The 22,747-nt window shown below is 38.0% G+C and overlaps 1 protein-coding gene across 1 annotated transcript in view; it reads right to left on the reverse strand.

Annotated features, from left to right (window-relative positions):
• Window positions 1-4,302: 4,302 nt before the first annotated feature.
• The window catches only part of LOC132913755 (uncharacterized), a 161,333-nt gene continuing 142,888 nt past the window's right edge, over window positions 4,303-22,747 (reverse strand). The window contains exons 5-7 of the mRNA XM_060972287.1: window positions 7,622-7,863; window positions 7,301-7,433; window positions 4,303-7,206 (exon numbers count right to left, since the gene is read on the reverse strand). Of these exons, the coding sequence (XP_060828270.1) occupies window positions 6,431-7,206; window positions 7,301-7,433; window positions 7,622-7,863 (1,151 nt within the window). The 3' untranslated portion in view covers window positions 4,303-6,430. The remainder of the gene's footprint in view (window positions 7,207-7,300; window positions 7,434-7,621; window positions 7,864-22,747) is intronic.

Here is a 22,747-nt window from a genome sequence, read left to right on the forward strand (position 1 = left end):
GGACGTAATTGGTAGAGAATTTCTATCTTTTCAAACATTCTGTCTTCTGCTCGTCGATGTTCGTTAAAGGCTATTTAATAGCATTATTTTCTTTCATAACCTTTGTACACAACAATTTTTACGCGACGACAATTTTTATTAATCGAAAACACTTTTGACACTAGTAACACCGGAGACTCTCTCTCGATATTCCTTTCAAGTATAATATTCTTACATATCGTGGCAGTTATCTTTTTCTAACGTTAGAACCAATACCAACCGGCGAAACAGAGAGCAAAAGTAAAAAATTGGTAGTTCCATCGGAAACCGTGTTCGTAGATTTTTCGTGGCGAGCGCGAGACTCCGCCAAGGATTTATCGTTTTAATTTCTGACGGGTCGGAAGCAAGAGAAGAAGAAACGAGGATATCTTGGGACCCTGGGGATCCTTGTGGCTCGCGCAGGACCAACTGGAAGCAAGGCAGCCCGAGGTACATTCATCACGAGTTATTAAACAAGCCAACAAAAGGCTTGGGTGACTGGAGGGCGCGCGAAAAAAAGCTGGAAGATAGAATCGGCTAACCAGTACGGTCCGCGATGATAGATGACCGCGAGGATTAAGGCATCCTTGCCGCTCGCTTCCTTCCTGCAGAATTTCTTACCGCTACGATAGCAAGAACGAGGAACAGAGATGATAAGAGTTGCCACACGGCTGCGAGATAACGCGAGGAAAAATTAGTAGAAAATAATTTGGCCGTCGCGTTAACGTTCCTTGATTAAGACGGCCGTGTCTTCCATTCTTTTAGGTTTCTCTTAAGGAATTACCGTTGTAAAAGAAAAATAAATTAAAATGATGCGCGTACTTACTGAGATATACAATGGAAAAATCCAAAATTTAATAAATGATGAGAATAACATAAAAAAATGGAGGATCTAAGTTATTCTGTTGCATAGAAAAATTAATTATGGAATTAAGATTTTAAATAGTTTTGCGTATTTCTCTGAATTTGGGATATTATTTATGAAGGATTTGCTTAATTCTTTTTATTCTTTTATACTTCTTTCATAATGAGTGCTATATCTCAGCACGTGTATACATTTGTGATACAAGGAATTATTTATGTTTTATTTAATATTATGCAATGGAATAGAAATTGGTAAATATTATGCGTAATGGGATAAAAATGGAAAATTCTAACTAATGTGTCGTATAGGCAAATTAAAAGGATGAAATGATAAAATGATAATTGTAGACGATGGAAATATATTTTGTTTGAACATTGATATTACTCCTGGTTTATGTTTTTCACGTTCTCGTGCGTTGACATATTAGAAGGGAGAAAAATCGTTTTTAAAAGCGCACAGTAATATCTATATTGAAAACCAGATCACTACAAATTAGAAATTAATAGAGCAGATCGAGACAGGATTGCTTCCAGCTAATAGTTTCCTTCTTTATTGAAACTGAAATTACCCTGTTATTAATAATAATTAAGCTTGTTACCTACACTGTAAGAGTAATTAAATTTACTGTTGCTAAATGATTCGCTAATTACTCCGTTAATCAATTTCGAATCAATCAGTTCTTCGCTAAATTTATGCGTCCCTTTTTCCGAAAAATGCTTCTAATACAACATTACATCCTGTAAAACACGATCTTCACTCTAGGGAATAAAATGAAGAGCTTTAAATCTTCTATAATCGCAATCGTTATCTATTCAAAAGAAATATTATCTCAAAAATCTCCCGAATCATCTCAGATTCTGTACATCCACTCTATCCGTGAATTTCACTTCCATCGTGTATACAACATTAATTAATAAACTCATAGTTTGCTCGCTAAAAAATGTAAATCTACGAACTTCAAATTTCCTATAATAGTAATTACGTTCCATCTAAACGACTCTATCATCCCCAAAATCTCGCACATATATCCACTCCAACCGTGAATTTTCACCATGTGTACAACATTAATCAGTAAGCTCACAGATTGCGTTCCACAAACTATACACCTAAATTTTCTATAATCTAAGTAAAGAATTCCATCACTGCCAAAATTCTCTGAACCGTCTCAGATCTTCTATATGCACGTCAAGCATGAATTTCTACCGTGAGTACGACGTTAATCAGTAAACTCACAGTGCCGTTTCGCGTTCCAGTGTCTGCTCCCGCGCGTAAACACGCTGCTCTTGGCTGATGGTTAACACGATTCCACGCGACACGTTGAAGAGGAGAGGATTCGTGTTGGCGAAAGTTGGCTTGAAACGTGGCTCGCTGACAGACCGTCATCCAGCTTCAACCATACCCCATTCTCGATCCGTTTTACACGGGCAAACCACCCCCTTGCCCTACGAGGCCAGCCCTTTCTACATCCTCCGATCCTCCGCAACAGCAGCCAGCGCCACCCTCTCGTACCTGTAACATCAATTAAAATTCCCGCGGTCGATGAGCCGCTGTTTCGTGCGATCGTCCGCCGTTTTTAATTGGATTAGAGCGAGACGGCTACACGCAGCATCGGGGTCGCGAGGGTGGGTCGAGCGTGTCGAGGGTAGCAGGTTTGTTGCAGGAACGGGGTTGCCTGGAATATTCGGACGTGGCAGGCGAAGGGGTAAGGGACGATTTGGGAAGGTGCAGGTAAATGACAGAGACAATCTACCCACGCGCACCGCCACCCTCCCCGCGTTCCATGGTATTCGTATATGGGGGAGGGGAGAATATCGATTTGCGCGGTTTTGTTAGAAAGGAAAAGCACGGGGAAATTGGAAGACTCGATGCTGTTTGGCTGATCGTTTTCTTTGAATTCAAAAGGACAGAGGGGGTGAGCAAGGGTACATTGTTTTGGAAACGTGTAGGAGGGGACGGAAAGGGGGCGTGGATATCTTTGAACGTTTAACAATGCAATAGGTTTAATTAATTTGTTTTTGAAAGTAAAATAAAATTGCGACAGCTTGGTAAAATTGGAAAACGAAATTTTAAGTTGTTTCGCTGATTATCTTTGGGTTCGGAAGGATGGAAGGGACGTTGAGAAGTTTTCTTTCAAAAAATAACATTGGACTGTTCATCGCAGCTTGCTAATTATTTGAGGTGAAATAGAGATAAGAATAACGAACTCGATTAGCCGGGAACTTGCAATTACATAAATGCATACTGCTGTCAGTCGCGAGAGCATGTCAACTAGAACGAGAAATGAACATTAAAAAGACGATTTGATCATCGGTCACGCAGGCCTCAATTTCATCCAACAGCGGTCGTAAATTACTCAATTGCCATCTACTTTTCTCGAAAGAAACGTGGTCGACCTCGGGCGACGTAAATCATATTTATCCAATACAAAAGAGAAGAAACAAGCTGAATCCATTAATTATTCAATGTTTCCAAATCCCAGACCACTTAATATTCGTATATAGATTAATATACAAAAATATTCCGCACTAAAGTGGCAGAGAGAAAAAAGAAATAATATTTATTCATTACTTCTGTCAAATATAATTCTCATTCGTAAAATTATGACTTTTTCTTCTTTTTTTTAATAGCTACGCTCAATTTCAAAATTTTCCATCTTCCATCACTACAGATTGACGACTTATTTCATTTTCTACTATCACTTGAGCCTTCCTATATACGTATATTCGAGTTTTGAGTATCAGAACAGACGAATGCCTGGACAGGATTGTTTGGATGTCGGTCGCCTTCCGCGAGCTACGCTCTCGGGAACGATTAACTATTTTCATGGGGTTTTTTCGGGGCGAACTTTCGGAGGACTGTCGGAATAAATCATCGGGAGAGCGTGCAAAGTGCCGGGGGCGGCTCGTGCATCGTATCTGCATTCGCGCCACGCGGCATTAATTATGTATTCAATAAATTTTAAACGCATCGAAATGAATTCAAATTGCAGATTAATATTAAACGGCGTTGGCTAATTGGCCGGGCAATTATGCGGCGTTAATTAAACATTAGGAGAGAAAGTCTCGCGACATAAGCACGGCCTCCGCCATCTGGCGAGAAGCTCGCCGACGATGCTTCACACGGAAGTTTCTTGCGGACAGTGCCATCTGAAAGGGTGCCTCGATGATTGTACCAGAGATTCGAGAGAAATTTTGGAATGTCTACTTTATCGTTGGACAGTCATCGTTTTTTACTATGTCAGTTTCGTCGGGATTCGTGGATTGTAATTTTTTATTTATTTGTTTGTTTGGAAGGGTAATTTGGAAAGCAGACGGTAGATTATGAGATTTGATGAGTTGGACGTGCAATTTTTTATAGAGATTTATAGTGACATGCGAAACACGAATGCGAATAGTATCAGTATGAGATACTGAAGAGTGTAATTGGGAAAATTTAATAGTTTCAGTTGATACATTTTTTCGTACAAATTTGTGTTTTATGTCACATAGTTCTTATCGTTTAAAAAGGTATTGAAAACGCTAGGTTTTAGTTCGTAAACATTTTCATGATCGATAGTAAAATGGTAATCCGCTTGGTTAAAACGTGTGTTATGGTTTTAGTACAGAGAAAATTTGATATATAATATGCAACACGTATAACAAGTAAGAAAATATTGCAAACGATACTAAAATGATATAAAAGAGATACGGAAATCTAACAGCTTAGAGAAATGTACGAGTAGCAGAAAATACAATATTACGTATACATATACATTATAAATACACATACAGGTAAAATTCATAGCTGTTGCTAGTAAAAGATTTTCAAAGTGAAGTGACCGAATAATTCAACGATACAGAAACGGTTTTTATTACGGATAATCTTGAATAAATCACAACGACAAGATTACGTACAATTTTATTCGAATGGGTTGGGTAAGGAAACAACGCGTTTAGAAAAAAAAAAAAAGTTTTATTACACTTACCTACGATCTGTATACGTGAATATACGCAAGTCACGACGTTACATACACAACAACGTACGATCCTGCTCGAGGGTGAAATTTTTAACGGGATCTTTGAGATGTTCAAAATATTCTCAACCCTTGCGTAGAGCACCCCGCGAGGAAATAGGAAGGAAGTTTGAATCACGATTTCGTGTCGGATTGGATTAAAAACATTTCTTCGTGTTCTTGATATGTCCAAAATTGGCGAACGCAATGAAAGACTTTGCCATAGATGAATAACGATCAAGGGAAACGATCATTTAAATAATAGACAGCTAAGCGAACGATGGTACATCGTTTGATGTAGTAGTAAGAAAATGTTTTGTACTCTAATCCATTTATTCCTTTTTCCCCGTATAATAATATTTATTGTGCTTCATGTCGATGATCCGTTCCTATGGTAAAATCTTTTCCACGATTCGTCAAACGGTCGTTTTCTCGAATTATCGCTCGTAACTCACGGCATTCTCTCTTTTCCCGAAAATAGCCAAGCGAGTTTACGCGCGATTGAGTATTCGTGAGTATATCACGATCACCGAGTTATATGTTACAGCATATCGACTACATTAATATTCTTCTTCGACTTATAGCTCCATTCCATTGGTTATGCAGCTTGAGAACGCGATTACGTGATTAGTAGAGGATAAATTTAACGGCGAGTTGCGAGTTCCCATGTCTCTTGATCTACTTTCCATGCGAATCATGGTCGACACTATCGGTTGCTTCACTTATAAAACGATAACTGGAGGAAAGGTTTATGCACCGATGGAATTTGCGATAATAAATGCGTTAAACTATCTCTCGCTCCAGAGTAAAATTATTAAGCGGATCAAACGACTGGCAACCCTGTACCTCTGTCATTCCTGCTGCATCGACACGCAAAGTACGATCGACTAGATTTTATAGTGGCAAAGAGATCACGGCCCAAGTAGAAGGCATAAATTACCCAGTAAAATCGAGCCTATACATTAATCCTTTTAAAGATACGTTGCTTATGCCACTTAACGCTACGCCTAGTTTATGCACGCTACCACGAATCTTGTTTTCTCTTTATTTTATCGATTAACATGTCGGCTGTTATAATGACTATGTGACACGTCGCTTGGGTAGTTACGAAACGTTAGAAAAATTCGTTTCGAGTTATTCTTTCGCAGAAAAGGAGCTCAACGTCAACCTTATTATTGATATTGTATATACAAGTTCTTTTCTCATTAGTCTGCATCTAATTTCTTAAGTAGTTTGCACCTTATTCACAAAAGAATCTTCAGCTTCCAGTTTATCATTCGCTGACGAATCACAGGGAACTATACGATCAGCTGTGGATACTATTCACTCACATGATAACCATATTTTTGTCAATATCCACCTTATCAACTATAGATACGACCGAGATCTGTGCATATCCCTCGATAATACAGATTTCTTTCACGAGAGTTGTCAAAATAAAGTGCATTCCTCCGACGAAATAGGTTGCACGCCACTGATTCCTCTTCTAATGTAGAGGCTTAAAGTGGCGTTTCCTCCTCTTGCAGTTACCTGGGCGTCGGAGGAGGTGGTGGTGGTCATACGGCGCTACCTGTGTAGAAACCTGTTTTACCAGCCATGCCAGGTCCTCGTTTCCTCTTCTCACACTCCATCGTGCTAAATGTATTTTGGGCGATCTGTGACTTTCTCTTCGGGTTCTGCAGCGTCATACTTTTCTGACTCGAATTCGAACTAGAACTAGTTCCTGGCTCGGATACCCTTAAAATCCCAGAATGTATCGTGCCAAAATTCTGATAAATATATTGAGACTGAATAGCCGAGACAGACGTGTTCTGATTTTTTAGAGTGATGGGCACTGTCTGCCCTGCTAAACTATTGTATCGCGTATCGTATCCGAACGGAGTGTCCAACAACGATTCGTTTTTCTCTCCATATCCACTGAGTCTAGAATCGAGGAGACCTTCCTTTTCGGTAAAGCCACTCAATCTCGAGTCCACCACGTTTTGTTCAGTGGTTTTAGGAGAAAATTCGGAATATCGTGGCTCTTGGCCAACCGAATGTTCTTTATTCTCTGTGAAAGCTATCATATTCTGTCGCGAGTCAGACAGAATTCTAGAATCGATTAAACCTTCCTTATCAGCAAAACCGCTTAATCGTGAGTCGATAACGCTGGCTTCTGACTTATCCCCGAAGGTATATCGAGGATCACTACTTTTGGCATCTGGATACGCTGGTAAAACGTGAGATAGATCTGCCTTATCGACATAGCTGATGGCTTGCGGGTTCGAAGCACAGATATCCGGGGCTGTTTTGCATAACAGAGATGTTCCTTCCTCGGGAGCTCTTTGGGATGCTGCAAATGTGATAAATTATTAATTTTTATTAATAATTTGTTCATTAATCTACGTTAAGCTAGATAAAGTATATAATAGAATAAGTAGAAGTACATTTCGAGGGCTGCCCGAATCCTCGAGCCTGTGGAGGTCCAGGCGATTTCTGGTGAGCTCTGACTAAGTACTCTGAACTTAGTCCTCTCTGTTCCCGTAATTTTCTCTCAGCACCAGGCACCATGACTCTCACCTTGAAAAATCAAAGTAATAATAAGATCCAACCAGAATTCAAAATGTAATTAGTTACAATACTCTATATATCAGAATGTTTATTTATATTCAAATCGAAAACGATTCTTTCTTCTTCCAAACAATTTCTGTACCAACTATATTTTATCCTTGTATGATATCCATAAAAAGTGATTATTACGACCGTACCATTTCTTCCACTGTGGAGAAACGAGCCATATACCCAGACATAGTCAACACAGCGGCAACTTCCGCGAGAATCAAAGCCAGTCCTGACAACTGAAGGCACCAACCATACTGATACTGTGGCAGACCGTTGTCATCAGCTTGCATGGTCGATGTAGAGGGCAGACTGTACTTTCCCGGCAATTCCAATGATGCATCTGATAAAGCAGATGCTAGGACTATCAGGCCACCACCTAACGAGAGTCCTGGAACACAAATGAAATTATTACTTGGCTTACATCCTAATGTCTTGAATATTTATGGTTTTCCGGCGGAATCGGTTCGACATTCGTGATTTACCATCGAAACTATGCTCGGTGTACTGTTCATCGGAATCGAGCCAACTTGATAAACTCCATTGGATAATATGTAAACTTTCGTAACAGTCAGATCTTTATCATGCTCTGAATGTTTTGGGATTCAGTGCATTTTCAAGTTAAATCATTCGTTTCTCGTGTTACAGCTCTGTGGAAGATTCGAAACTTTAATATTTATGAAGGTTACTGTCTTCAAATGTTTTATACCCTTTACTATTCTTTCGCCAACCTAACAAACTTTCTGCGATAGTTACTGGAAATTTCACATTTCTGACCTTATATTCAAATTTTTTAAGGAGGATTGTTTAACCATCGATGACTACACCGTGTATTTTGTACTAGAGAAACGAAACTAAGAAGCGTGTAAAAAGAAACACAAATTTGTATTTATATATATTTATAAATAAATCTCTGAAATCTCTAAAAATGTAGCGTCGCAAGTTCTATGGAATGTATCAGAAGCCTTCGTTTTAACATAGATAGCCATAGCTAAAACATTAAGCCGAGAAAAGTAAGTAAGACGGAGTTTATTAATAGCGCGGAAGGGGTTGTCGTGGATTAAGGCAGGTGAAAAGTTGAGAAACTGATCCAAGTTGCCGGCAGACCAAGTTCCTAGGCTTCAATCTTCCCTTATATTATCGTTCGATCGCTCGTATCTCTTTAAGCCCGACCAACAGCGTTATTGCATTCTCGTAAATACGCTAGCATTACAGTGGTAATGCGAGACGAATGGAGCCATTAAAATTGATCGTTCCATAAAGCTTGTCGCGTTTTCTGCGTCCTTAACTGCGTCTTTCGGCTGAATAAACGGCCCCACTAACAGTAATTGAGGTCTAACATTGCTCTGCACTCTTCCTGACCAACAATTAGATTCAACGTTTCAGTAAAAAGAAAAACACAACAATCCGTGAAACCATTCGCTCTAAATACATAATCTTACCTTTTGAAACTAAGTAATTGAATAAACGAATTCTAACAGTGTGTTGAATTATTCTGTTAAAAATGTTAAATTGATCTGTCCCAATTAAAAGAAGAAAATATTTTTCGTCGCGCACTCTTCGTTCGAAACGAAAATTTTCTTAAAACGAGTACTCTTACCCTTCCGAAGCTCCCTCTGTCCTTCTTTGAACATATCAAAAAGGTCGTGTTGGCCGCGTTTACTCTTTATCTACAGGGTATTCTTACCACGCGTAAAGCGTGCCGCATAAAAATTTGCATACGCGTAAAACGAACGAGGCAAGCTTGGTGCCGTTTCCTCGACAGTGGATTCAATTCCAGTCGCACCCAGCCACCGTCGACGGGACATTGTTATGACGGGATAAGCCCTGCCGTTATTGCATTCTTAACGACAGATAGTCGGCCCGCGTCACGGCGACCTGGATTATCTCTGAAACGCGCGAGCTACGTTCTCTGAGTCTTCTTTTCAGATCGTTTTTGAAAGACTTCATCTGCTTGTCGTGTCCATTTTGCTTCTATTTCACGAGGATACGCTGTTGTTAAGTCATTCCATAAAAAAGTTCCCTCTTTGTTTTATCTTCTTTAAATTCGTTCTTGGAAACCTTATCATATATATGCTTATTACCTTTCTGTTTTACAGAGTTACAGACCTCCGATGTAATGCTATTAATATCGTCGAGGAAATTGTTCTATATTATTGTCACAATTATTCCGTTGAATTAGATTATTTATTGTTCGTGAATATAGTTGGCGTGAAATATGCACGTTTTATTCAGAAAAGTTAAAAGTACATATATATAGAGCACGGCAAAGTTATATTAATACCTAAATGGAAAACTGCACGTTATTTAGCAAATTGAATAACTTTAGCTAATATAAATAGCCATTTTCGACGGGGAAGGTAAACACATCTCTGTAGAATATCTTCGATAATTCATTAACATGATTTATACTTGCATTCAAAATATTACACTGTTAATATGACGCATGTGTGATGTGACGTATGAAATTCGGGAGAATTCAGATGAACGTGACTAAGTTCGAAAATCATCCGAGATTTCTTAAGATTCTCGGTCTTTTTGCTTCCTTGCTACAAAAGAGCAATAATCGGTGCACAAGGCAGTCATAGATTACAAATTCGCTTGGAGATTAATTTCAATAATTGATTGCTACTTCAGCCTGTTAAATTGCAGTGGGCACAAAAAGCATGCATATTTCATTTGCGCGTCTCAGTTGAACGCTGAAAATGTGTCTGGATGAATTTAAATTTCAATTAACGCTGCCATACGTTTTACAATCGGACGTACGTCGTTTTGGGGGCAAAGTTTATGCTCCGTTTCGATTCGGGGCACGTATCCGCGTCCTCTCTGAACATGAACACGCGGAACGCACGCACGCCTTGTCACAAAGGTGATTTAAAATTTGAAAATAGATAGCGATCGGAATCAGCTAATCCCGTTGGTTATTTATTACCTTAAATCAATAACGTCTACATTGAAATATGTATTCAGAGGGACAAACATCGAATTTGTAATTTATCTGACAGTAAAACTTACTTTTTCTAACATTTTGTACACTGAAATACACTGAGAGTAATTTTAGCACAGAAGGATTTCACTTTTAAAAACGTTATTGAAATGATAACGCTAACGAGAACTATCACATTCATTAAAATGGATTCCTCGTTTTTAAACTCTTAGCTTTTTTAAATTATATTTTGCTTATTTATTTATTTTCATCGTTAAAGCAATTTTAAAATAACAACACTGGATGCTGGAACTACCAAACCCGTCGAAATAATCGTTTTCAAATCATTTTTTACAATTACTGCAAAGATACTGATATTTTTGCCCAAATTAATATTGATTTTCATTTATATGGAGAGATAATTCGATATTATACATTATTATATATTATTACATATTATAATTAGATTTAATTAATATCATTTGAATTATGCTTACTGATTTATATGTGGAATATCTAGATAATATTAAACGTCGGTAATTTTAGTGTTAAATGAAAGAATCTTGCACTTCTTTATTTTTTAAAAGATTCTTAATTATTTGAAGGGAAGAATCTAGGTGAATAGGTTTTTTTCTAGATCATCCGAACGTAGCTGAATCGCCCCAGAGAATCCACACGTGATCCAGCATTTCACACGTATTTTACCCTGCCACGTACAAAAACCTGTTCCCCGTATCGACGAATCGAATTTCTATACGCAGAGGGGTTTAATTAGCGCGCTGCTTGTCAGCCGCTGCGTTCCCTCATTCACCGATTTCATTTGCAAGTATGCCAGGCTAGACGCTGTTTATCAATTAGCCCTAGTTAGCAGGCACGACCCAATTTCACGCGTCTTCAGAAACAAGCTCCGACAGATGTGAAATAATTATGCGAGGAAAGGCCGTAGTACAAGTTTAAGGTTCGTTAAGGGCTGTGAAAGGGATCTTTGTTGAATTTGGGTTAATCCTAATTTGCCCGACTAATTACACTTGGATCTGATTCCTTTAGATTTCCGAAATCGAATTTCTTGAAATAGCACCACAACATAGAGGATATTTGCAACGGATAGTGGCTACCTATGCCCAACAAAGTAATTCTATCATTTTGTCTATCAACTTCGTTAAAGGTATAAAGCTGCACACACTTTATTTTCGTTATACGATATTCCTCATATACGATGTGATTGATAACAATTCCAAAAGATGAAATCAATATTAATAAAAATTTACATTCGTCAATCACGAACGAATACGCTCGACGTATTCATTCAGATTCCTCTGAAATTTCCTCGGGGGGAAAAAAGGAAGTTTGCAATTGTAATTGACGCAGACAGATGACGAAGATTGTATCAGTATGGGAGGAGTATCGCGGAAATAAATCGGGGCTCGTGAATCATATCAGCAAACGAAAGTTCGCGGACAGTCGTCATCAGAACGTCGACGAGTTTGGAATATTCAATCGAGAGTCGTCTTCAATTTCTCCGTTGACTCGATTCTGCTACGCTTTGTTCCCGGACGACTCAACCCATCGCTCAATTAATTAGCAGTAATTGCAATTTAGTCGTGGAACGTTGGATTCGACGAAGTGAACTCGACGTTTCCATTGACGCAATATGAACGTGGCATTCGGACTCTGTTCAAAAGTAAACGTACAGGATCCTCGTGCTTATCAAAGTTAATCCTGGGCAAATGTTGAATGGAAATTAAATGGAATTAGCGGTTACCCACTAATCCTTTGGACCTCCCGCTTTAGAAAATTTCGCAAAAGTCGTGTAAGCCTTAATTATATAATTTATCAACATGTATTATTCGTATTTTGTAGGAATGCCAAATTAGAGATGAGACTTTCAATGTACGAGTCTCACATAAAATCGTCAAAACTATACATATATTTAATGATTAAATGGTACTTCTCTCTCTCTCTCTCTCAATTTTCGATTGATTGAATCCTTAACTAATCCAACTGTAAGATTAGGTTCAAACGATTAGGACGCTTTGTTATTCGAGAACTTTTTATTTTTCCTATAAATCTTGGGATTCTTTCTAGTTTCCATTCAGAAACTTCTGCGATGGCATCCTCCGTTCAAATAATCTCAATCATTCGACCCAAATACTCTTCCTTTACACTCCTGGATTCTAAACCAAGTACACATCATTCGCACGTCTATCGATCTGTTTCCAAACATTCTTCACCCGCTGAACAAAATTCCATCACTCCCACACTTCGAGAAAATTTAAGAATCGTGTTTCTTAGTAGATTCTTTTCCCTTGGTATACCTATTGTTTGCACGTTCCGTGAATTTCCGAAAGATAGAAATTTTGGACGATTTACATGTCGCAGGATGGAATAATCGTGTGAAAATATTCTGCAGAGCCATCAAGTTTTGAACGGGTAACTGTACAATTCTGACAGTCAATGAACGTCAGTAAAAGCATGAACGGCGTCCAATCGACAGACACGTCTGTTCTCGTTTATTGTCTATTATCTCCTGTGTCGTGGAATATCTTTTATCCTGCAAAGGAATTGCAGAAAAAGTTGCTCTGACATATTTCCACAAACGTACGTATCTGCGTTTGATGCTATTCACGAAGAAAATAAAAAGAAACATATTTTAATAATCCTTCATATGAATTTTATCCCGTACACGCAGGTATATCACATATTTTTAATAATGTGTTATATTCTGGACGTTATCTGCTACTATATAAATATTTTTCACGAAGTGGTTCAACTGCAGCATTTAAGTTCAGCTGAGTATGATCACCCCACGAAAGATTTATATATCATAGTTATCGTTATTGCCATCGCCTGGGAAATAAACAAAATACTTAACGCCGAGAGCGTTTCAGTGATGGCGAATTGCAGAGTTGGGCGCAGTAGTAGCGGACTGCACGAGTCAGCCATAAGAATTCCGAAGACCAGTGCTCTGTTAGGTCTTGGTTAGATACGAGCTCTGAATATAAGCTCTTCCCCTCTATCTGTAAGTTTGTAGATAACAGATAGAGAATATTAATCACTAAACATGTCTGTATTCACCAGAGAGTTTCCTCTAAAAATTTCAAAGGAAATAAGAAAAAGCGTAAGAGGAAATAATATAATGTGCGTAAAATTTGTAAGTAAAACTGTGGTTTCCTTTATATAAATTGATGAATATGTCGACGAGAAGGATTCTGTCTAAAAATTATCTGAAGCTCTAGTAAAGACTTTTGCGTAGTTTCGCGATAGATTTTTGTGAGCGTGTTATTGAAAAGTTCGTTGGAGAAGTCGTAGAGAATGATTTCACTATTAGTAATGTCTCCGAAACTTGTTGCTGTCACAGAAGTTGCTCGAGTAACGAGCGACCATTTTTCCTTTGACTTTCCTTCTTTATTTTCTCTAGTGTTTGGCGTCTAAGAAACTTTCAGATAAGCTCGAAATTCATCGAGGTAAATGTAAGATATCGGTCGTACTTTTAGAAAGTTCAAATTGATTGAAATTAAGGAAAATGACGTGTAAAAATAGCAGTGATAATTATATCAATTTTTCTGTTATCACGCAGTTTGCAGTCGTGGGTACAAGAAGTTATCGTAGTTTGATCGTTTAATGCGTTATGTGACATATCGATTTCCAAAGGTTTCATCCAACGTAGGTTAATCCTGTCTAGGATCATTCAGCTGGTAACGAGCATTCAGTGAAAAATTTATCGTTCTACCAGTACAGAAGTTTCGTGTTTCATTTTTTTGTAATGGCATTTCTTAAAACATCATTTATTCATCATAAATTACAAAAATATTAGATCGTTGTTGTTCGACGTTAATTTTGTAATAACTTCTATTTCAATACAAAAATTAGTATTTTATTCATTTCGCCCGTCCATAGAGATTATATATACTATCCTAAAATTAATCTATTCCGAAGTTTTTTAATTTCCTGTATCCACGGTATTAAAGTAACATTTTCAAACACTTTAGCCTTTGTACGATGCAAATACTCTCTTTATGAATACATTTTTGATGCGAAGTGACGACAGAGCCCGAGATAATCTTGTAAGACGCTGGCTGGAACAGGGAAACAGGAACAGAAATTTCCTTCTAAGACAAAATGCAGCTGCTGGCACCTCCTGTCTACCTTCTCGTATCCACTCCAGGTGGAACGTAACATGCATGTACCTTGTGTTCACCAGCGTAAAGCATCGCCGGTCCCTGGAAAGTAGCTTGCATCAAAGTTGACAAACTTGATTCACGGAACTTGAGGAAAAGCTTCAACAGTCTCTGCTTCAGCTCGCGTAATTTAAACTAGTCAAACTGTGTTCTTGCTAATTTAAAAGATAATACAGATTAAACCGGAGTTCGGTAGGAAGTAATCACGTACTTTCATGTTTGATCAAAGAAAAAGACTTCCCGCGTGTTTTTAAAGAGTGCAATGTTAAAAATGTATACGCGGCTATATTATAGACTGTATATAAAAATTAATGGAAATCATTTTTTATTTTTATAATCCGTAAATGGTAGGAAATGTAGCATGACAAAATATGTACCATTATTTTCCTATTGCAGATCTTTTCTTCCATTTTTTGAACCGCTATAGCCAAAGTCACATTAATTAAGAATCTTTTGGTTTTCTTTATTTTTACGCTAGGAAGAAGAAAGATATAAGAAACATATGGTTCGAACAAATTATAGAGCTACGTATAGAAGAGTCGTCGTAACAGACAACCAATTCGAGAGCACTTACAAGAGAAACAAACGTAGTTAGATATTACTTTAGAAGGAGAACTCGGTCTCTTGAGTCATTTCTTCTCAAACACCGCCGCTGTCGCGCAATAGAACAGGGAAATAAGATTCCAGCGGTAAGAAATCCTCTAAGGACTTGCGAACTTTTGATTACGTCGGATCTTGTTTCCACAAGATCAAATGATTTCCTTGAAAACATCATTAAAAATACTGCTCCCTCTGTATCCAATTTTCCACTGTCTAAACCTCGTATCATATTAGACAACTGCTCTGAAATAATTAAATTCGCGAAAATAATTAAGTCAAATTTGTTACTCTGAAAATGTTTATCAAAGACTACGATTAATTTTTCTAAAAATATTATTGCAATTTTTAATAATTTTCTCAGCCGTACTAAGGTATACCACAATATTATACATTACGATTAATAATAAATGTAACTGCAAAATTAAGAATATTTCTTTTTATTCGATTTGAGTAAATTCATCTCTTAAGAGTCTTCAAAAAAGAAATTATACCAGAAAATTCAGCATTTCCTGCCGCTACTTCCGTCTCCGATCAAAGAAAGTTTACCAAAAACACACATGGCACTCGTCAAGAGTTTCAGCACCCAACCGGAATCCTCAACGAGTTCGCCAACTGCATATGTCGAAAAAGATCGGCTCTATATTCAAAAATTCCCCTCTGACAATCGTTCACGTGTAGGAAAATGTCGAAAACGACGGAGTTTAATCCGTGGAGATTATAAGAGTCACTCCGGCAACGATTTTGTAGATCCCGAGGGAATCGCGAATTTCTTGGACGGCCAGGAGTATTTCGGCCAACTATTCACTCCGTCGAGTATTCCAGCACGGTTCCAGCGCATAAATTTCAAGCGTGCCTGCGATGCTTTATGCCGGCAGGATTAAATAACTTGACCCAGTCGCAACATATCACGCCTAGGAAGCATCTCACCTGCCCCCTTCCAATTGTCGTTCTCGCACATTCTTTTCTAACATGGTCCAACTTTTTCCCTCGTTCCTCCACTATGAAACCGTTTCTTAGAATTTGCGTTTGTCCTCAGTATGCATAAATGTGCGTTAAAAATGCTTAATATAGCTATTTAAATGTAGCACGATTTGGGTGTTGATTGGACGAATGTACATTAGGTTTCATAGTCGTTAAAATAATCTTAAAGGTAGAATAAAATACGTAATCGTTAGAAACCCTTGACAAAAATTTTCTGCCATAAAATTCATCGTCAAACTAAAAGCACGTGTGGTAGCTATCTCTCAATAACTTTCTCTTCTCAATCCTTAGCAAACACGTGTTTTCTTTTCCTCAGAAAATTCTCCTTCACTGTTTGTACCAAACTGTAATTATTACAATTTCTTCTTACTTCATACCAAATCTTTAACATCAGTCCAGGCGATGACTGATCAATCCCTCCTATCAAATTATGATCAGTTACAATTCATTCTTTCTCTATATCAAACTTCAAACATCAACCCGGACAAAATTTTAAAATTATTTACGCACACGATTTTTGTTTGTAAAAGCTCCGTAACCAGCAAAATATTTAAGTTGCACCATAACCAGCTCTGAATAACTTCTATCACTGAACCTTTAACGAACACACTTTTCCTCTTCTCAAGCTACCTTGTAGACCTTCTCCTTTCATCTATCCATCTAGAAACCCATCCATAAGGATCCCCAAACCTGTTCAGTTGGCTTCCTTTCACCAGCCACTCTTTGCCCATGAAGGGGTGAGTCTGGTAAAGTCTCGCGTGGCATTTCTCCGTGATGCAGCGAGTCTAAAACACGGGGACTTTCTCCATTGTAGTTGTAGTCAATGTTCCGCTGGTCGTCGTCGTGATCGTCGTGGAAATTGGATCGACCATTCGATATCGCAGCCGGTATTCTCGAAATTCGAGCGGGCTTGCTTGCCACGCAACGGCCGCTCCTCTCCGCCGCTCGTATTAATATTAAATTCCGTTTGCTGGTGGCTGAGCCACGGGTAGATGGCTCCGGCATGGCCGTGCCTCTGGATGCCGACTCGCAGACAAGAATTATATGAGCGAATGCCTCGCGTCCCTCCTGTCCGACGCACGATGGATCGCGGCTAGTTTTCACGAAAACGCTCGCCAGGGAAATGAATTCGGTTTCGCCTGGTTTGGGTGTTAATTTGCTGCACGCGGACTAGTCGGAAAATTGGCGTGGGAAACGTGGAAGTGTTGGCTGAGATTTGTTTTGTTCTATTTTTGTTTTTCCTTTTTTTTTTTTTTTTTTTTTTTGGTTTCTAGTTGATTTTAAGCGTAATTTGCTGCGTGGAAATATCACATGGCAAGGTGTTTTTTGTTTTCACCGTTTCGTGACGAAAGAGACTATATGGATGTATAACAAAGGGTTTTCATAAATATCTGAACACAGCCTCTGCAATAGACTATAGGTTATAGGCACGAAAATAATGAGAAAAGCTCGTATTATGATATTTACTTAACTGATTATTTTAGATATTATTTTACATATGCTTTGTAACGCGAAAATATTTTAGAACATGCAATAGTGTATTTAAAGATTTTATAAGAAACGATAACAGCGAAATTCAATGTTTAGAGCATCAAAATTTCATACGCACTAACCTAATATCTTTCTTTTATGTAGTGAGATCTAATCATTAAAATTTCCTCGAAGAAAATTCGTGTAACGATTCAAGATCAGCGATCATTGGGAAGAAACGAGCGACGTTGCTTAAGAGTCGACGATAATTCGTGATCAAGCGATTCATCCTCTTCCGCGGATGGAGCGCGTATTTGTCATGATTAACACGCGTCATAAAACGAGCCAGCTTCGCCGATGAACAATGCCGTGCGAATTAATGAGGACACGAGAACGAAGGCTGTCATTCACTGACGCGGAACTATGATCTCCGATTGGCAAGGGAGAACTCGGTTGCGACATGTTTGTTCAATGAGATCCCCCCCGAACACGGCTCATTTCATGGATCCCATTGATAATCGAATACTTAACACGCGATGAATTACGATTATCATCCTGGCGAAATTATACTACGTATAGAGAATGTGAAAAGTATACAAAGTTCCAGAAGGTGTTCATATTGTAAAATCTGACATGAAAAATTTGCTGCAAGAATGTCGATTAGAAAAACTATGTCGATAGTATGTCAAAATAAAACGTCTAAATGTTCATGAATTCCCTTTTTGTAAGAATCTAGGTCTTTCCTCTTCAACGGCTGACTGTTCTTGCGAGTCAAGGGGTGTAACGTCGAGTGCGTCGTCAAGAAGTACGAAGAAGTACATTTGACGTTATAATAACGACGTCATTAGGCGAAACTTTCCTCTCTTACGTGGCTTCACTGCGGTTCAAGTAGTCAGTTTTTCGGCATTTGCGGTATCAATAACCTCATGATCTCTATTTTTCCTTTCGTGGTTGCCGCCATGGAAAACAATTCTTGATTCCAATTAAAACTTCAAAGATAGAAAATACTACACTGTAAATCCCGTAATAAATATAACGACAGAAATTTTCTAGAAATATAAAAATTCTCAAATAACGTGCCAATAAATTGTTCCTAGGAATAAATCTTTGCTCTCTACAAAACATTTATGAACTGCTCCACAACAAGTAGCCAACAATTTTCGTGTCATAAATACCCTATTGAAAATCCTTTCGTGTCAAGAGAGAAGTGATATCTTCAACAAGAAGAAATTACGATATTAACTAGGGAACGGAACGATATTGAAAAAAAGGAAAAATCGGAAGTGCAATTCACTCTGTAGACGGGTTACTATCTCGAAGGGAGCATATCGCACGGAACGAAAGAAATCGATTGGTCACCCGTGAAAGCTCGCAGGAGGCAACATGATTTATCCGACACCTCGAGCGTGTCCCAATTTATCAGAGGCTCGCAGGAATTAATTCGAGATAGGATCACGGTATCGACGGGTAGATTTGTATGACGACCGGGTGGCCAGTGCATTGCCACGTTACTCGGCGCAATTTGTATTCAGGCGGTGGCCAACGCTGACGATAGTAGTAATGGCAATGGAACCCACGGCTTCCTCAAGATAACGTCCCAATCCCTCGGCTGTCGTTTTACCGCGGCGATTAGCGCAATCTGGAAGTCGCATCGAAGCTTTTTCTTCCTCTACAGCTCCTTGATCTAATAAGAGATTCTTCCTCTCACAAGTCGGATATCTTCTAGGGAATCGGTATAACGCGCGAAATAACGCGATAGATAAAGAATATTGTAAGAAGTTATCCGTTGGGTATCTTTTTTCTGACTTATCCGTTTCTACGACGCTATTATAATTAGAAGACTTTCAAATTGAAATTCGGTAATTGGGAATCAAAAACATTTTCACATTTTACTACTAAATCTATTTCACAATTTTAATTAACACGTTCGGCTACATTTCAGCTCACGTGCCCTATTCAAGTACATATGTATGTGTTGACTCGTGCGCACGCCACACGTAATGAACGTGTTTAGTGCATCGTGTGTTTACGATCGACGGAGAACTATGTGCTTTCAGTTTCTTGGAATTGACCAGAATTTAAAGCGAGTAATCTTCAAATATACGTGGAATAAGAATAATGTTCGAATAGAAACTTCGAATTACGCTGGTCATATGCTGATAGAATTAATAAGAACAGGGAACAACAGGATGATTAGATTTGCGTTAATCGCGGCCGCAATTGGAAGCCGAATTGGGAATTAAAGTTAAAGTGGAAATCGTCTAGGATTGGGGATGGTTGAAACGTCTGGAATCGGCGGTGTTCTGGTAACCGGAGAAGTGGAACAGCGAGAATTGTTTCCGATCCAGTTAAGAGTGCATCTCTGATTTATGAAAATTATACCAGGGCCGGTTGTACTCAAGTTTCCGAATTAATATGTAACTGCGCTAATGAAGTGCAAATTTAATGTGCCTGCGGGACAAACAGCTACGTGCTCTCTAATTAACGCTAATAATTAACGCCGAGGAATTATCGGGCGAATTCGCTTGACGCGAAACAAAATTTTCTCGTGGAACTGCGCTGGAAATTGGAGAAATCGTAACGGATTGCGATTGATTGGTTTTATAGGCATTTAATTGCCTATACCTTATTTGTTTAAGAAATAATTCTTCGTGTATGAGTTCACGTTTATTTCTTACTTTAGCAAAATTTTCTAGCTGAGATTGAAGATACAAAGACAAGTAGCAAATCTTCATCCTTTAAATTTTTAGATAAGAAGAATATACCTTTTACTGAAAAGTAAATTTTTCTTTTATTTGATACTCCTAATTAAAAGCACGACACTCATGAATTAATTTTATCTCCGTAGCAGATTCAAATCTATTCAAGTATCAACCTCCACTTTGTTTCTTAACATTTTTTCGTGCATTTTTTAAAATCACCAGCTTGATTCTCCTTATTCCATCGTGTTAATCCAACCATGTATTTGTATTTTCCCGAGAATCATTTTTCTCCGTTTAAACTGTTGTTACATTTCGCAAAACTAAATTAAAGAATAATTAACCAATTTGGCGTAGTCACGATACCAGCTGCTGACTATTTTCCCCGATGATATGGAATTAAAAACAGCATTTTGTAACTATGTTCGTAACATCGTCCAGAGTAGGTGTTACCTTAATTAACAGAAGTGAATTGTAAACGAAATTGCTTGAAAGTTTGTATAATACGATTCACTTGGTATATCCACAGTAGAAACAAAACCAATTCGTCGTATTTATATTTTATGAACAAAATTATGAAAAATGAAAAGAGGCTTGTACAATTTTTGAATATCTAGGTACATCAGAAGCTTCTACATTACATTCGCTTAAAATTTCGACAGAAGGAGGTCGTAGATTTGTCAAATATTTTAAAGTTTGCTCACAGCCGAAAGAAATTAGAATGTAACTATATGGTAATTTCAATGGAAATTCAGAAATTATTCGAAAGGCGAGGGCGGAATATATTCTTTTGTTCTGTAGGAATTTAGTTGGTTCAGGTTACATGCAAAATTCGCTGTTGAATTTCTCAGCAAAGTGTTCAACGTCTTTCTCCTGTTTTTCTTATTTTTACCGCTGTAGAGAGATCGGTCTTCTGTTTTTATCTCTCTTTTCGTAGCTACATATTCTCTGCTCTTTTATTCTTTTTAACGGGAAGTTGTTTGCGCGTCAGGCTGAGAAATTAATTCGAATCTTTTTCTTTTGTTAGGTCACGCCACTGGGTGCAAGTTAACTTTCGTTCTGTCTTTAAATCGTGTTCTCAAGTAGTTCTTTCGTCGCCAGTCACAATCATAAACCAAGATTTTTCAAGAATAGCGTGCGGGAGAGATTTCTAGATTTCTGTCTTTTCTCCTCAATTGAAACGTAAGTTATGTAAATTTAATGAGGGGACAGAGGAAGAATGGTGTACCAATAATAAAATTTGTGATTTTGAGTGTGAAGCTAAATTGAAATAGAAAACTCTAAAATAATATTAATTGTGTTTAATTGGCAAAATATTTGGATATCGTAAAAAATTTATAACAGAATCTACATGTATGTAGGAATAAATATGGAGCGATGGTTAATTTTCAAATGTCCAAGTTTTAATTAACGAAGAAGCCAACCACTTGTATTAACGTAAATTGAAAAGTTCTTACAAAATGATATCAAAGAAGCAATACGTATTGTACAGTGCATAATTAACGAACGAGACAGGGCAAAAAGGAGGTGCCAAGAGTAGGTGGAAAGTGGCAGTTGGAAAAGAAAAGAAACAGGGCGAACGGAATGAGAAGCTTGAATGAAAATTAAAGAGCAAGAAAATGGGGGGGGGGGTACGTGATGCGTGGGGAAGGGTGGCGAAACAAGAACAAACTTCTCGTTCGAGCGTATTCCGACATTTTCATACAGCGTGCAGCTAATGAATGTAGTTACTATTCGGAAAAGTAATTTTAATATGTCGTATCGGTAATTTTCATCGCCACCGGGGATCGTAAACTGTGCTAATAGTTTCCAGTTGTCGACCAGGCGGTAATAGATACATCCGGTTAATTAATTTTCATCTCAATTCCCCTCTAAACAATTCTCGATTTTATTTCCATGGATCGCGTGATTCCTGACCTGTGAAAAATTATTTTTCATACTGATAGGGAGTATATTAACCTCCACGAAGGAAAATACACATTTTCGATATGTGATTGGAGAGGAATCTTTCGGTATAAAAAATATTTATTTGCGAAACATTTTGGTCTCATGAAAATTTATCTTGAACTTATCTTTTACTAATCAGATGGTTAATAGTTAATATTAAAAGAGCGATCACGAAATATTAAATCTGTTATTCTCTTGTTAAACTCAAATCTATAGAAAAATGTACAAAAAAAAAAGAAAAAAGATGAAAGAGTGATCTGGAAAATTTCCTCACCGTTCTTCTCTGTGATTGATGAAACGAACAGAAAGATTCCATTTTCCCCGGCTTTCCGGTCTGTCAACCGGGTACGTACCAAAATAAATCATAGTCGAGTATGTAGTAAATGTTTACAAAAGCCGGGTCGATTATAACCGAGTCGAAGAGGGCGGAACATTCTGTACCTTCCAAAAAAAGCTTCCGAATCTAGCGTCGAT

Source organism: Bombus pascuorum, chromosome 13, assembly GCF_905332965.1.
Source record: "Bombus pascuorum chromosome 13, iyBomPasc1.1, whole genome shotgun sequence".
Classification (NCBI taxonomy): Eukaryota; Metazoa; Arthropoda; class Insecta; order Hymenoptera; family Apidae; genus Bombus; species Bombus pascuorum.